At 48.9% G+C, this 15,195-nt stretch overlaps 1 protein-coding gene across 1 annotated transcript in view; it reads left to right on the top strand.

Moving 5' to 3' along the window:
• Positions 1-7,710, top strand: part of TMPRSS4 (transmembrane serine protease 4) — a 32,841-nt gene extending 25,131 nt beyond the window's left edge. Inside the window, exons 6-13 of the mRNA XM_084784262.1 lie at positions 583-684; positions 1,523-1,563; positions 3,454-3,613; positions 4,587-4,753; positions 5,597-5,695; positions 5,838-5,980; positions 6,634-6,783; positions 7,184-7,710. Coding sequence (XP_084640388.1) covers positions 583-684; positions 1,523-1,563; positions 3,454-3,613; positions 4,587-4,753; positions 5,597-5,695; positions 5,838-5,980; positions 6,634-6,783; positions 7,184-7,195 — 874 coding nt within the window. The 3' untranslated portion in view covers positions 7,196-7,710. The remainder of the gene's footprint in view (positions 1-582; positions 685-1,522; positions 1,564-3,453; positions 3,614-4,586; positions 4,754-5,596; positions 5,696-5,837; positions 5,981-6,633; positions 6,784-7,183) is intronic.
• Positions 7,711-15,195: the final 7,485 nt, after the last annotated feature.

The raw sequence follows: 15,195 nt of genomic DNA, 5'->3' as shown, positions 1-15,195 counted from the left end.
AGAAAAAGTCAGAGAGCAGAGTAGTTAAGGCTTCCTGGAGGAGGAGGAGGAGGAGGATTTAAATCCAGGGTTTGAAAGAAGACAAACATGGATTAGCAGAAGGGATGCGAGAGAGGGTGGTCCAAGTTTCAGGAAGCTCCCCTGGACTCCCGTGAGAATGGATGCAAGCTTCTCCAGTTTCCTGGTCCCTTGTCTGGAAAACCAGATATCCATACTCCAGTTTCTCTGTGCTGAGACAGGCGTTCATCCGGGTTCCTTTGCTTCTCTGCTCCCACTAATGTGAACCTGAAGAGATACTGGGGCCTCTGAAATAGGGACAGAGCTGAGTGTGAGGAAAGCAGACCCCTGGCCCTCTGCATGGCTCTCTGCCTTCTGGACCAGGAGTCCCTGCCCAAGAGAGCAAGGCTGCAGCAGCCTTCTTTGGGCTGAGTTCTGTGGGACTCTGACCCAGGAAAGCCAACCCTGTCCTGATAGCCTAGCCCACCTGTGTTCCCCACTTCCCTGTCCTCCGGGAACAGGGGCTCTCCCTGCCATCCAGTTCCAGCCTCTGCCCCAGCCCACGGTTCACTCTCCCTACCACAGCCAACCCACGTACAGAGCAGTGGCGATTGGCCCAGACCAGGACCTCGCTGTCGCTCAAGTCACGGGAAACAGCCAGGAGCTTCAGATGCAGAATTCAAGTGGGTAAGTGAGAGGACACGTTCTGACCTACAGAGGCTAGGTAACACACACTGGAAAGTGGCTCAGGGCTGCAGAAGAACACAAGCCAGACAACGGGAGAAGCACCTGCCCTTGCCGATCATTCAATGTCCAGGGTTATGGAATCCCGTTTTCAGGCTCAGAGAATATCTATCATCTGTTGCCTTTAAAAAAAAAAAAAAATACAACGTGCAATGCCAATGGCCCATCTCCCTGAACAGTCAAGATTAACACCTTCCACTGCTACCTCATGTTCCCTAATGAGCTACCTGCCTGCCAGGCAAGAGCCCCAAAGTAGCTTTGTTCTTTTCCATCACTTCCGCCAAGCCAAAGCAGCACCTTCTAATGCTACAAAGAAGGCTCCCCAGCAGAGGCTCCAGGGGCAGGCTGGCTCCTTAGCATTCAGGGCACTGGAGAGATGCGTATCGCAGTAAATCCTGACAGAGACAGAGTTGGTAGAAAAACCATGGGCATGACTCCATCCATCAAAATCCCGTTCTTCCGGTTGCAAGGGCTGCAGTACCACAGCTTCTGCTCCCTTCCCGCCAGGGCTGCCGTGAGCCCAGACCGGCTTTGCACGAGGCGGAGCTCCCTACGTGGCATGCACAGCAAATGGGGGTGTTGAACCAAATCGAATCACACCGAGTACTAACACACTTCTAGGCCAATGATGAAGGTTCTGGGGTTCCCCAGTATTTGGGGGACAAGGTTGAATCGGCAGTTCACAATGGCTGAGTTCCAGCCTCCCGGACAAGGGGGGACACAGAAGCCACAGTCCCCCACCCCCACCCACACCCCCACCCTACCTGTGTCTCTCTTTCAGATCCTGCATGTCGGGCTCCCTGGTTTCCCTGCGCTGCCTCGGTGAGTGTGCCCCGTCTTTGAGGGTTTGGGGGCCTAGGCCAGCAATGGGCAAGAAGAAAGGCCTTTATCCACACTACTCTGTGATAGATCAGTGTCCCTTTGAGTGGTTAATACTAAGAACTCCTGACATCTGCTCAAAGCCCATGACCTGACTGTATTAGACTTTTATTACCGTAATGAAATATCTGAGGTGAGGTGACATCATAAGAAAGAGTTTTGCTCAGCATACAGTTTTAGAAACTGGAGGTTCTAAGACCAGAAAGCCACCTTGGTTTGGCCTCAAGTGCTGGCCTAACGCTGGGTGGTGGGTCATGTGATGGGATGTGGAGGAAACAATTCAGAGTGGGCACTGTCTCATCCTACGCCCTACATTTTTTTTGTTGTTGTTTGTTTTTGTTTTGTTTTTTCAAGATTCGTTTATTTTATGTATAGATGGTTGTGAGCCACCTCGTGGTTGCTGGGAATTGAACTCAGGACCTCTGGAAAAGCAGACAGTGCTCTTAACTACTGAGCCATCTCTCTAGCCTCTGACTTAAGTTCTTAAATGCACTCAGCGATCATAGAAAACTGCTTTAATCCTTTGAAAGGGCAGCTTCTCTGATGACCTAAGGGCCACTAGGCCCCACCTTTTAAAGGACTCACCCACTGTCTCATCCCCACCATACTCAGGGCCAAGCTGCCACCTTTGTGGAGGCACACTCAAACCATAGCCTAACTGTTCCAGGGACTTCCAAGCAGGTCACTGGTTGTACAGAAGCTTTATGTAAAGTCCGCGTGAAGCACTCCAGAAGAGTCTAGACCCCCATCTTGCCAACCAAGAAGCTCTGAGTGAGTGAGCCAAGGGGCAAATTGAAAGCAGGGTCCTCAGATAGCATTTGGCAGGCACTTGGTCAGGCAGAGGAGACACCGTGTGAAGGCTTCCCTGTTTAAAAGATAATCATGGCAGGGCATGTCCACAAGACCAGAGAGGCACAGAACAGGGCAGAGAGATGGCACTGGAGTTTTGGGGGGGGGTTGTTTGTTTGTTTGCTTGCTTGCTTCAATTTATTTATTTATTTATTTATTTATTTATTTTGGTTTTCCGAGGCAGAGTTTCTCTGTGTTAGCCTAGGCTGTCCTAGACTCACTTTCTAGACCAGGCTAGCCTTGAACTCACAGCGATCCACCTGCCTCTGCTTCCTGAGTGCTGGGATTAAAGGCATGTACCATCACACCCAGTTATTATTTTTTAAATTATGGGACAGCGCTTGTGGAGATCAGTAGAGGGCGTCAGATCCCCTGGAGCTAGAGTTACAAGCGGTTGTGAGGTGCCTGTTGTAGGTGCTGGGAACCAAACTCAGATCTCTGGGAAAGAGGAAGTAGGCACTCTTAGCCACTGAGCCATCTCTCCAGCCCTGACATTAAAGAGTTTAGCTCAAGTTCAAAGGTCACATGCGAATGTAGATCAGAAGACAGGGTGGCTGGCCAATGGGCAGGCTCCCTTAACAGAAGGAAGAAACCCAGTTCCTAGAATTTTCTTCTTACTTCTGATACCAAAGTAGCTTGTTACGATCTGTTTACTCAGTGGGGAGCGGCTAGGGACTGTTCGTTTTGGACAGGACTTTCAGAATTTGTGACTCTACAGCCTTGTTTGGTGTGAAGATGATAAATTCCCAGCCCAGTGGACACATTCATGTTCAAAAATCTAAATTCCTAAATACACACAGAGTACGAGATGTCAGCGCAGCCTGCGGTGCCACACCCACTATCTGCCTAGGCATGATTCAGAACTGGTGTGCGTGGGTTCTCTCCGTCCTTTCACGACCATTCCTGAGGGCCCTGCTCCAGGGCTTTCTGGAAGCCCCTCCCCAGAAACCTGACTTCTCCCTCCTTTTTCCCCACTCTTTCCAGACTGTGGAAAGAGCCTGAAGGCTCCTCGTGTGGTGGGCGGGGCCGAGGCCTCTGTGGATTCTTGGCCCTGGCAGGTCAGCATCCAGTACAAAAAGCAGCATGTCTGTGGTGGGAGCATCCTGGATGCCCACTGGGTCCTCACAGCGGCCCACTGCTTCAGGTAAGTGCTGCTGCGAGGAAGCCAGGAGGGAGAGAGGCCACCACTGAGGGAACCAGCCACCTGAAGTTTTTCCTGATTTTGCCCTTCTCTCGTCTCTCTCCCCCTCGAAACCATCGCTGGGGTACAGCCTCCTCAATGGCCACTGTGCCCTTGTTAAGTATTGGGGAATCTGTGCTGGTCTCCAAGGTTGAATTCCGTTGGGTGAAGAGCTTGAGATGCCCAGGGTGGTCACCCCACAGTGTGCACAGTTCCACTCATGTGGGCTCCCAAGAGCTTGTCTACACCTGGCAAGTCTTCCAGGAAACGGCCCCAGGGTCTAGAGTCACTGCCTGTGTCTAGAGACTAAAACCAAATATAGAGAGAGTGTTGTTCAGTCTGGCAGAGAGAGAGCCATCCAGGCCTTGGGAAAGGGCTTCACTCGCCTTCCTCACTTTCCTTCATCAACCTCGTTCCACATCTAGTGCGTACCAAGAACCAACCCCCTTCAGGCCGTGTGCATCACCTAGTTCCCTATTGTTGCCTTCAAGATGCCCCAGTTTAGATCAGGGGTTTTACACCATTTTAAGAATGACAAGAGCTCTAACTCCCCTGGGGGGATGGGAGGAGGAGAGGTCCATGTACACAGGTGGCGCCTGGTGTGGAGACAATAAACACACGCCAATGACTCAACAGATCACAATGTAAAGACAAAAACAAGGATGGAGGAGACACTGCCAGGAATGCCCAGGAATGGGGCAGCCCCCTTCCCAAGCCCTCCAGGTACAAGTTTCCTTGGGCACCTTTAATGAAGAAGAAGAATCAGATCTCAGCTTATAATCTGGCTTCAGGAGGGTGGCTCTCAGATGGCCCCTTTCCATCGCTCCAGTCCTACCAACACATGACCTCCTAAAGCGTCAGCAGACCTGGACTCCTAGCCCTAGGCAGAGCCTCTGTGCGCTTGGCTCCCGTCTGATCTAGCCACCTCTGTCCCTAGGAAGCATGTTGATGTGGCCAGCTGGAAGGTGCGGGTCGGCTCAGACAAACTGGGCCACTTTCCGTCCTTGGCTGTGGCCAAGATCTTCGTCACTGAGCACAATGCCCTGTACCCTAAAGAGAAGGACATTGCCCTCGTTAAGCTGCAGTCGCCCCTCACATTCTCAGGTAAGAGTTGGCTTTGGACACGTCGTGTTCCCACTCAAGACCTCTGCTTGCCCATGGGTGTCCACCTACTATACCATCCCAATATCGCTGGTGCCCCAGACTTGCTCTAGCTGTCAGCTGACATCCACACCTTCCCTGGCAGACAGCCTTCCAAGTCTCTTTGCTCCATTTGGGAGGCCCTAGCCATCTGATCTTGGAGTTGTCAGGGAGCTTTTTTTTTTTTTTTTTAAGAATTGCCTGGTCCATTGCTCACTTCCTGACCAGTGCCCAAGACCCTGCACAATAACCCTGCCAAAGGGTGACTGCTTCTGCTCGCTTTCTTCCAGGAGCAGGGAACCTAGCGCTTCCTGGGTTTTTTTTTTTCCTTGTGGGTGCATGCATGCATGTGTTCATGTGCATGTGCCAGAAGAAAGGTCAGGGGGTGGGGGGCACAGGGAGACAGCCCAAGTAGTGTTTGTGGTTCCAAGATACCACAGCAGGGAGGTTGGGTAAGCACATTTGAGCGTGCTTGGAACTGGAGAATAAGAATAATTGCCTAGGCTGCCGAGATTGCCCTCTGGCTGTTCCGTACCTAGACCTGGGTGATTTAGAGCAGAGAAAAATAGAGGCTTGGCACGTGAGAGTGAGGTGGAAGTGAACAAGGTCAAAGGTGGGCTCTATATTGAAGAGTTTCGATGCTGAGGGCCTCACTGACAAGTGGTTTATTCTCTCTAGGAATTAACTAACTGAGTCTCTCACTTAGACCAGCAAGACCCCCAACATGTAAAAGCACAAAATAAAGGGAAGAAAAAAAAAAAACCAACTGCAGTACAGAATCTCCCTCTTCCTCTTTCTTCCTGGTAGGCACAGTCAAGCCCATCTGCCTGCCCTTCTCTGATGAAGTGCTCGTTCCAGCCACACCACTCTGGGTTATCGGATGGGGCTTTACAGAGCAAAATGGGGGTGAGTCTTATTACCCTCCCCAGCGGTAATAAGAAAAAGGAACGTACTTCAGAAAAGCCCACCAAAAGTATTGATGGCCCAGAAAAGTCACAAGGGCTGCCGGTAAAGGTGAGAGTGAGGAGATATGTTTTCAACCTCCCAGGAAAGATGTCTGACACGCTGCTGCAGGCATCCGTCCAAGTCATTGACAGCACACGGTGCAATGCAGAGGATGCCTACCAGGGAGAAGTGACCGCTGAGATGCTGTGCGCAGGTACCCCACATGGTGGTGTGGACACCTGCCAGGTGGGTCCTCCAGAGACCATGGGGAGTTCTGGCAAGAGGGATGTAGGTCCTGGAGAGATGTGAAAGCCTACATGCTGGGTGCCCCGCATGAATTCAGCCTTGCAGACTGTAGCACTCCATTTGTTTGTGAAAAGGAAGGCAGAGACGTGGTCTGATGAAGATAGAAGGAGGAATGAGTGGATAGATGAGCAGAAAGAATTTAAATACACATTTCACACTTAAAGATGGCATTGCTACCTTCTCCACCCAGCCTCCATGATCCCTTTGAGGACAGCGCTCCAGGTCTACTTTCTCTGTCCCTGTCCCTGTCCTGCTATACTTTACTAGAAAGATCATCTCATTCTGCATGAGCTTTGGTACATGTGCCCTTGTCCTATCTCCAAGGCCACCAGGACTTCTGAGTAACTCCTATGTGCCTCCTTACTTCCCCAGACCTACAGACGATCCTTGGAGCCATTTTTATCCGAATTTCTCAGGCTACTCCCAACCCCAGACATGAAAAAATCCTCATTCAAGAGCTATCTCTAAATCTTCTCTTGTGGACCACGAACATAGCAGATTTAGAGACAGTGTCTGTCCGCCCTGCCCCTTCCCAGACCCCACCCCCACCCATCCCTCCACTTGCCAGCAACTCCTGCCCTGGCTTTTCACAGGGTGACAGTGGTGGGCCTTTGATGTACCACTCTGAGCAGTGGCAGGTAGTTGGCATCGTGAGCTGGGGCCATGGCTGTGGGGGCCCAAGTACTCCTGGCGTGTACACCAAGGTCACTGCCTATCTCGACTGGATAGGCAATGTGCGGAAGGTGAGTGTTTCAGTCCCGAGGGGAGCCCTCCCTCAATATGTCTACCCTGAGGGAGTGTGCCATCCTTAGATTTGATTTAAATAGCTCTGACATCCTTTTACATCCCAAATACATTTCCCTCCCAGCAAGCTGACAGCCTGAGATCTCTCTATTAAAGTCAAGAGATCCTCCATCACCAGAGTGAGGCTGCCGGGCGGTCCCTTTCCTGGGAGAAGATGCTAAGAGTGCAGAAAGGGTTGTGAGATTTTTCTGGCCCCTGGAGAGGAGAGTGGGCGGGCGAGCAAACCGATCTTAGGGAAGGAAGATAGTGTTGACCTTGTCACTACTTTGTCGATTTCAAGTCATCTGACTTTGTTTTCTGTTGTCTTTTGTTTTGTTTTGTTTTGTTTTTTCATCCTAGTCTGAGATGTAAAGCTGCTGTCCGACACATCCAAAAGCTGCTCCCCCTCAAACCCGCCCACTTGGTGATCCCTCAAATTCAGACACAGGGCAAGAGCCTCCTTGAACACAACTCCGGTATTTCCTGCAGCAACCAAGGACCCACAGACATACACACTGCAGAGGTGCCCAGAAGGACGTCAGATGTGCTAGTTCAGCCACCCTTGCTTCCCCCAAACCCTGGGGAGACACACAGTCCACTGAGTGAAGCCAGGCCACTGATTCAATTCTCTGAAGTGTTACTCAGCCAGGGAGACTCTCTCTTCCACAGGAGGACCAGAAGTCAACTGGCTCTCTCCTGAGAGCCCAGACCACCAAGGGCTGAGTGGATGAGAGAAGGGTCTGAAAAGCCTTTGTCTTCTTTGCCCAGTCCTAAAACCACTGGGGTAAGAAATCAGTCAGTTCTAATGTAAGATGTACATGCTAGTGTTGGGGTGTTTTTATTGTTGTTACCACTGTGGTCACTACCATTAAACAGATACGAGAAATTGTTGGCGTATGCTTCCTGGATGACTTGATAAGAATCCAACTAAGACTGTCACACTTTCAGCCTTCATCCTGGTGTTGCATGACTGTTCCCCAGAAAATGGGAATAAATGTCCATCCGACACAGATAGGGCACCATGACAAAACAAAGAAATGATTCCACCCAAGTCTAAATTGCTGAGTCAGTGAGATTAGTGGGGTTTCTTGCAGGCACATGGGTAGCTTGGAGGCAGCTGCATCACCAAAAAGCCCTCTCCCAACACTTAATACATGAAAGAGATGTGACTGAAGTTCTCGACACAGTGCACAGGCAGTTCCACTGAGAAGCTCTGCCCTGTGTACCTCTCCCCTGCCATTGGTGACTGCTTGTATATACTTGGAAAGGGCCTCATGAATCTTATGACTCTTTGGGCTTCTGGTCTCATAAACTACACTTTTCATTAGCTTTCATTGCTCCTTATGAGCCTCCCTCCTTGTTTCTGTAAGGAGTACTTCAATTCAGAAGAAATATATATAATACTCTACCCCTTCTTCTAGCTCTTACAAGTTTTCGTTCGTTTGTTTTAGCCTCCTCTTCAGTGATATTCCCTGAGCCTCAGACAGGTTGATATAAACACGTGATGCCTTAGGGATTTTATTGCTGTGGTAAAACACCATGATCAGAAGCGAGTTGGGGAGGGAAAAGGTTTATTTCATCTTATAACTCTCAGGTCACACTCCATCGCTGAGAGAAGTCAGGGCAGGAACTCCAGGGAGTAACTGAAGCAGAATCCATGGCAGCATGCTGAACTGATCCTCACTTTCTTACACCGCTCAGACTGGAAGCCTAGGAGTGACACCACCCACAGTAGGCTGGGTCTTTCTCTATCAACTAGCAATTAAGACGATGCCCTACAGTCATGCCTATGGGCAATCTGGATGGAGGCATTTTCTTGGATGAGGTTTCTCTTTTCACTCTAGCTTGTGTCAAGGTGACAAAAAAACTAATCAGGGCAAGTGGTTATTTTCTGCCACTTTCCTGGGCCACTATGCCACAGCAACTGTCACTTACTCTTGACAGCTGGCTATAAGTCTCCATAATAAGCACTGAAAACTGCAAAAAAGAAAAAGAAAAAAGGGAGAAATTCCCTCCACAACTACGGCTGACAGCAACAATAATCTACAGATATAAGAATAAGTGTCCAGAAGCCAGTTTGATAGGCACAGGGGATCTCTGTGAGTTTGAGGTCAGCCTGGTCTGCAAAGTGAGTCCAGGGCAGCTAAGGTTACACAGAGAAACCCTGTCTTTAAAAAACAAAAACAAAAACAACAACAATAGCAATAGCCTTCCCTTTGGAGCCAGGGGCTTCTCTGGCAACAAGTTTTGTTTTGTTTGTTTGTTTGTTTGTTTGTTTTGTCCTGACTTACAGTACCAAACATGAGTTCTGTCCTGTACAACAGGACTTAAATCCAACTAGAGAGCAGTGAGCTACACCCGTAACAGTTGTGTCACTATTGCACCACGGCCACATCTGACCTCACATATTGGTAGTGTAGCCTACAGGGCCAAATAACATCAGGACTGTCAGCGATTCTCCCCTGACAGGGGCATGGGGGGCCCTGGGGCAAGGAGCACGTTTCCAGACCAGCCCCAGCCTCATTTATCTCTGTCCAACAGCCAAAGTATGCGGTGTCTTCAACAATAAGAACTTGCCATCTAGTTCTAGCACGAGACCAACAGCAGTGGCGACAACATTCACAGTTCAAGGGGCCGCAGGAGCTTCCACGACCAGCGGGAGGGTAGGATCCACCTCCGGTACTAAGATTCTATTCAGTAACCTTATAGCTTCTGGGCGTGCCTCGCCCACCCACACGGAGCGTCTTCACATAAGCTCTTTAATTGCCGTTTTTTTTTTATACTGTTCTTCCAGATGCCTTTCCAAATCTGTAAGATACTCAAGGTTTAGCATTATATAATAAAAAAACTTTTTATAGAATAGACAGCTTCTCTGAAGTCCCACCACCATCTGTTCCAAACAAGTGACAATTGGTCTTGAGAGTCAGCAGCCAAGGGCACGGTTAAAATAAAATGTTAGCAAGCTCCAATGCCATGTGAGAGCTGACATCAGTTGTCCCGTCAGTGAGCAGCGTTGGGTACAGCACTACGGATAGGGGACACTTTCTCATCTAGCTTTTCACCATTGTCTTAGTGCTCTAGTGCTGGGAAGAGACACCATGATCACAGAAACTCTTATAAAAAGAAGCATTTAATTGGGACTGGCTTCTGGTTTCAGAGGCTTAGTCCATTATCATCACGGCAGGAAGCATGGCAGCATGCAGGCAGACATGGTGCTGGAGGAGGAGCTGAGAGTTCTACATCTGGAGCCACCGACAACAAGAAGAGAGATAGACTGGGCCTGGCTTGGGCTTTTGAAACCCCAAAGCCTACGCCCAGTGACACTCTTCCTCTAACAAGGCCACGCCCCCTAATCCTTCTCAAGTAGTGCCACTCCCTGATGACTAACCATTCAAATATATAAGCCTATGGGGGAGCTATTCTTTTTTTCAAACCATCACAATAATCCACTAATTTTCTGTGCAGCATTTCATCTCCTCACCCTCAGGCCCTACTGTGCGGTTGCTATGCATCTGCCCATATCCAGGGAGTTCAGTAAGACTAGCTTACATTGCTTGGCCCAGCCCAGAGCCAGAGCATACAAGGCCTTGTTGTAGCCTGCCACTGGTGCTGGCTCCCCTGTCTGCCAGGTTCTCAGTTGCTATCGTAACTGTTACTTCTCCATCAACCACATATGGTTCCTGAGGAGACTGAACAAAAAACTCCAGCCCCAGTATACCTTCTTGCAGGGGAGAAACAAACACAGCATAACCAGGGGAGTCACTGTGCATCCCCAGGGCATGCGTCATACTTTTACCTGTATTGCTCTGTCGCTCACTACTTCTTTTTAAAATGTATTTTAATTAATTTAGCTAATTATTTATGAAGGTTTTGTCTGCACCACATGCAAAGCTGGTACCCAAAGAAGCCAGAAGAGGGCAGTGGATGCCCAGGGACTGGTGCTAAAGAGGTTTGAGCCCAAATATGAGTGCTGGGGATTGAATACAGGTCCTCTGGAAGAACAGCCAGTGGTCTTAACTGCTGAGCCATCTCTCCAGCCCCATTCACTAACTCCCACACACACCTTTGGTGAAGTATTGCTCAAGGTTTAAAGCCCTCCCCTCCCCCAGCCTTCCCCCAAAGCCTCACCCAGGGGCTCACCTGGGTAGCATTTAGCTTTCTGCCATTCCCACCTCCTCCCCAGCTCAACACGCATCTTGTCACATTTTCTTTTCATATCCTCCTGGTAACTCTACCTTACAAATCCAGCTTACATGCCAGTCTGAATTGCTCAGATCCATCGAAGCCTATTCTACATTGTAGAACTCTAATTCCACCACAGAGCTCAGTAAAATTGCTAAAGCTGGTAGTCCCCAAGACCCCTGCTGATTTAACTTCTTTCTGAACACTCCTGTCTGGCTCCGTGAAGTAGAGTCAAGCACCACTGCCTACCTAACAAGTCCCCCTCCGTGATGCCTACCTTTCCCTTGCTGCCTTCCAGCCCGTGATATGCATGGGCTCTCAGCTAATGCTAACAGCGCATAAAAACCAGTTCATCAGAGACTAATCTCAGATAGCCCAGCCTCTGTCCAGAAAGGAATGGGTAGTTAGTTATATTACCTGGGTTCTCTGCTTCCACAGGACTCAGACTGCTTTCATCCATCCCACTGTCCCACAGACTCTTTCGCCAGCCTGCTGTGACAGAGCTTTCATTCCCTGTTTACAAGTCTTCCCAATCCGAACAGCTCAGCATATCCTCTGATCATCATAGCTAGGCCATTGGGAAGGGTGTCACCTGCATGTCAAATAGCGAGCTTTCTTCCCCTCTGTCCTAACTGGACCTGCAGGCTAGCTCCCATCGCTTCTGTTTCACCTTCCCACCCCCTACCCCACCTGTCTGATGCTTCCCATGAGCTTCATGTTCAGGAATTCCAAGAAGGGCTACTTAACACAAATCTAACTTGGATTACCTTTTCCTGGCACCCTGCCCCTCTAAAAAATAGCAAGGGGACAACCTCCACTTCATCCTCCATTTTTTTCCCTGCCAAATAGGAGGCCAATGAAGGCAACAGCTTCCTCGTCTCTTTTGCTCTCACATCTTCTCATTCAGGCAAACTTTTCTGGATGGAAGCTCGCCCTCCGCTGCTCATCTGCTTACCCACAGCAAAGCCGCATGATTCCTGCCACCCCAAAAGTGCTACTTAGGGAGTTACTATGTAGTATCCATCAGTTGCTTGGGGGACATCCCCATACTCATGTGGTGAACCCCCAAAGAGATATCCCACCTATTACATCAACTTTTCCTGAAAATACATGAGCCAACATTTATTGATCTCAGATCAGCAACAGCCACAGAATGATTCTATCCTAGTCTGTCGTGGGTGAGGGCTTACCCACAAGAGTAGGGGAAACTGATGGGCAGATACACCACTAAAGAAAATGTCTCCCTCTCAACAACCACTACCAGCTCATATACCCTCAGGTAAGGGTTGGGGCTCAGGCATCTACTGTACTGTCTCAAATGACTCGTGTCTTCCCTCCTCTTTATGATGGAATGAACGTTAGTGGGCCCAAGCCTGTGAGGAAGTAATCACAGCTCTTCTCATTTCAAGGAGGCAGTGGCCATGACATGCCTAGAAGACAGCATTTCACAATACAACCCTACATTACATAGAGGAAGATGGCCACCCTGGATCACCCCACCCCACCCCCAGCCTCAGGATTCTCCACCCTAGGAGAGCTCAGCTTTGGTTGAAAGTCTTATCACCCACAGCAGGGGACACACACCTGCCACTACAGCAAGGAGGCACACCATTCCATATCACATGGAAAGGAAGGCAGAGATGCTCCACCCTCAGTGCATCAGTCTCAGCAAAAAGTCTTGTAAATTGCAGGCAGGTTCCATGCAACTGCTCCTCCCAACCCATCTTTGTTCTGTCTGTTCTTTGGGTACCAGTTTTGCTGAGTACATTTTTTGGAGGAGATATGAACAAATATCTATTCATAGTACATATTCATAAAATATATATCATATATATGTATATATGTATGTATGTATGTATGTATGTATGTATGTATATATGTATATATGACACCAAAAACAGCTTAAAGAAATGACTCCACAAAGTCTAGCTTGGTAAACTCTAACAAGGCGTGAAGTGGAATCACATGGTGACTTAAAGGCAGTGGCACCACCAAAACATCCACCTGCGTGGTTAGCAACTCACTAAAGCTGTGCCACTGAAATTCCTTGAACAGTCTGCAGGCAGCTCACAGGAATGTGCCCTCCCCAATCTTGCCCAACTATTGCTTACTACCTCTAAAATCTCAGGAAGGGAACGCACACACTCTACAGCTATCTAATCTGTTTCGTGGGCTTTCTTAGGGTGATAAGCTCCATTAGTATCTCGGGTCTTGTCGGCCTCCTCCTCCTCCCTCCTCTCTCTAGAAGAGAATATTTTGATTTGAAGGAAAGAGCTACACCAGACCTTCAGGTGAGTTGATCCTAAGGAGGCAATTACTTCTCTGTGGAGGCAGAAGAAAATGGAGACAGGGAAACCTGATCAGCTGGTGAGTGGGGGGAAACAGTGAACTGAGACTTGGAAGGCCAGAGGGGTTGAATATGAGCCCCACACAAGCCTGTCCCATTGTCCTCCCTTTCTTCCTCTCTGCCTGATAGCAGCCATGGGATAAAGACAACACAGATAAATCAAGGACAGTATGCTAAGTGGCATAAGCGTGCGATAAGGCACATCTTGTTTCATTCCACTTATATGAGATATATAACCAAATCAGTAGGCTTTCAGGAGCTAGAAGGAGCAAGCAACGAAGAGCTTCTTGCTGAACACAAAGTTTTTGTTTGGTGGTGTAAGACCCCCAGCACGGTGGTCTTAACGTGGAGACCCCCACCAAGAACCAGCGAGACCAAGGTTTCGGTTGCAACACGCAAGAGGCTTTATTAATAAGGGGACGGGTACCCGGGCGTTTCAGTCTCTGGAGAGGCTGGCGCCCCGAGCGAGTCTTTAGGGGGTCCTTTATAGGGAGTTTGGCGGGAAGCACGGTTACAGAATCGAGAAGCATAGTTACAGGGCTCTGATTGGTAAATTTAAATGAGGCGAGGTTATAGCCCGGTCATTAGATGGGCTCTGGGAACAGGGGAGTTTATCCGTTCTCTGGGCCAGGTGGTCGTCCATAAATATCTTGTTTGACAAGGACAAGCACGCTTTTATCTTTCTCCTCTGAGCCCCAGGCCTTATCTTATCCCGGGAACCTATTATTCTAGTCTTGCCTTGCAAGATAGCGTTACTGCTGCTATGCTTGCTATGTCGGGTGCACAGGGGAGGGGGTCTTACAGTGGTGGTGGTGGTGGTGGTGGTGGTGGTGGTGGTGGTTGTGATGGTGATGAAGGTGGTAGAGGTGGTGGTGATGGTGGTGATGGTTAAGGTTGTGGTGAGGGTGGTAACAGAGGTGGTAGTGATAGCAGAGGTGGTAGTGATAGCAGCGGTAGTGGTTGTAGTTGTGGTTGAGGTGGTGGTTGTAGTTGTGGTTGAGGTGGTGATGGATGTGGTTTTCATTCTTTGAGACAGAGTTTCCTTGTGTAGCCCTAGCCACCTTAGAACTCACTTTTTAAACCAGGCCAGCCTTGAACTCAGTGATCTGACTGCCTCTGCCTCCTGAATTCTGGGATTAAAGGCATGTGGCACCATGCCTGGCTCAGAGTTTTAGTTTTACAAAAACAAAACAAAACAAAACAAAAAAAAACCAAAAGCAGTTCTGTGGGCAGATGGTGACAAAGTGACAGCGCAGCACAAATGAGCCTAACACCACTGCATAGCATGCTTAACAAATGGCTAAGATGGTTGTTTTGTGTGGGCAACTTACACTTTAGAAAAGCTAGGCCTGTAAGTCTAGCTACTTAGGGCACTGAGGCTAGAGAAGAGCAGGTTCAAGGCTAACCTGAGCTACAGAGTGAGTTCACTAAGGCCAGCCTGAGAAGCTTAGTGCGGCCCTGTCTGACATCAAAAAGTTGAAGAAAGGAGAGCTGGAGATAAAGTTACCTGATGGAGCACTTGCCTAGCAAGCAATCCCCAGTACTATCAAAATCATAAATGACTATATTGTCGGCCCAGGAGTGTGGTAGCTGATAGTGTGAGCTCTGAAGTGAGAATGCCCATGTCACTGGTCTAACCTCAGGTAAGGTTCCAAACCTTACTGTTCCTTAATGTTTTCCTTTTCTATTCTACAGCATGAAGAGAAGACTAATAAGTAAATAAACAGTGTCCTGTAGGGCTGTGTGTTTAAATGAGTCAGCATCTGTTAAATCGAAGTACACTTTCCAAGTATTATTGTCTTAGTTAGGCTTTCTATTGCTGTGTAGAGACACCAACACCACA

The sequence above is a fragment of the Acomys minous genome (genome assembly GCF_964271855.1).
Source record: "Acomys minous genome assembly, chromosome: 5".
In the NCBI taxonomy this organism is placed as follows: domain Eukaryota; kingdom Metazoa; phylum Chordata; class Mammalia; order Rodentia; family Muridae; genus Acomys; species Acomys minous.
The sequence above is the reverse complement of the archived record's forward strand: the minus strand, read 5'-3'. Positions and strand labels throughout refer to the sequence as shown.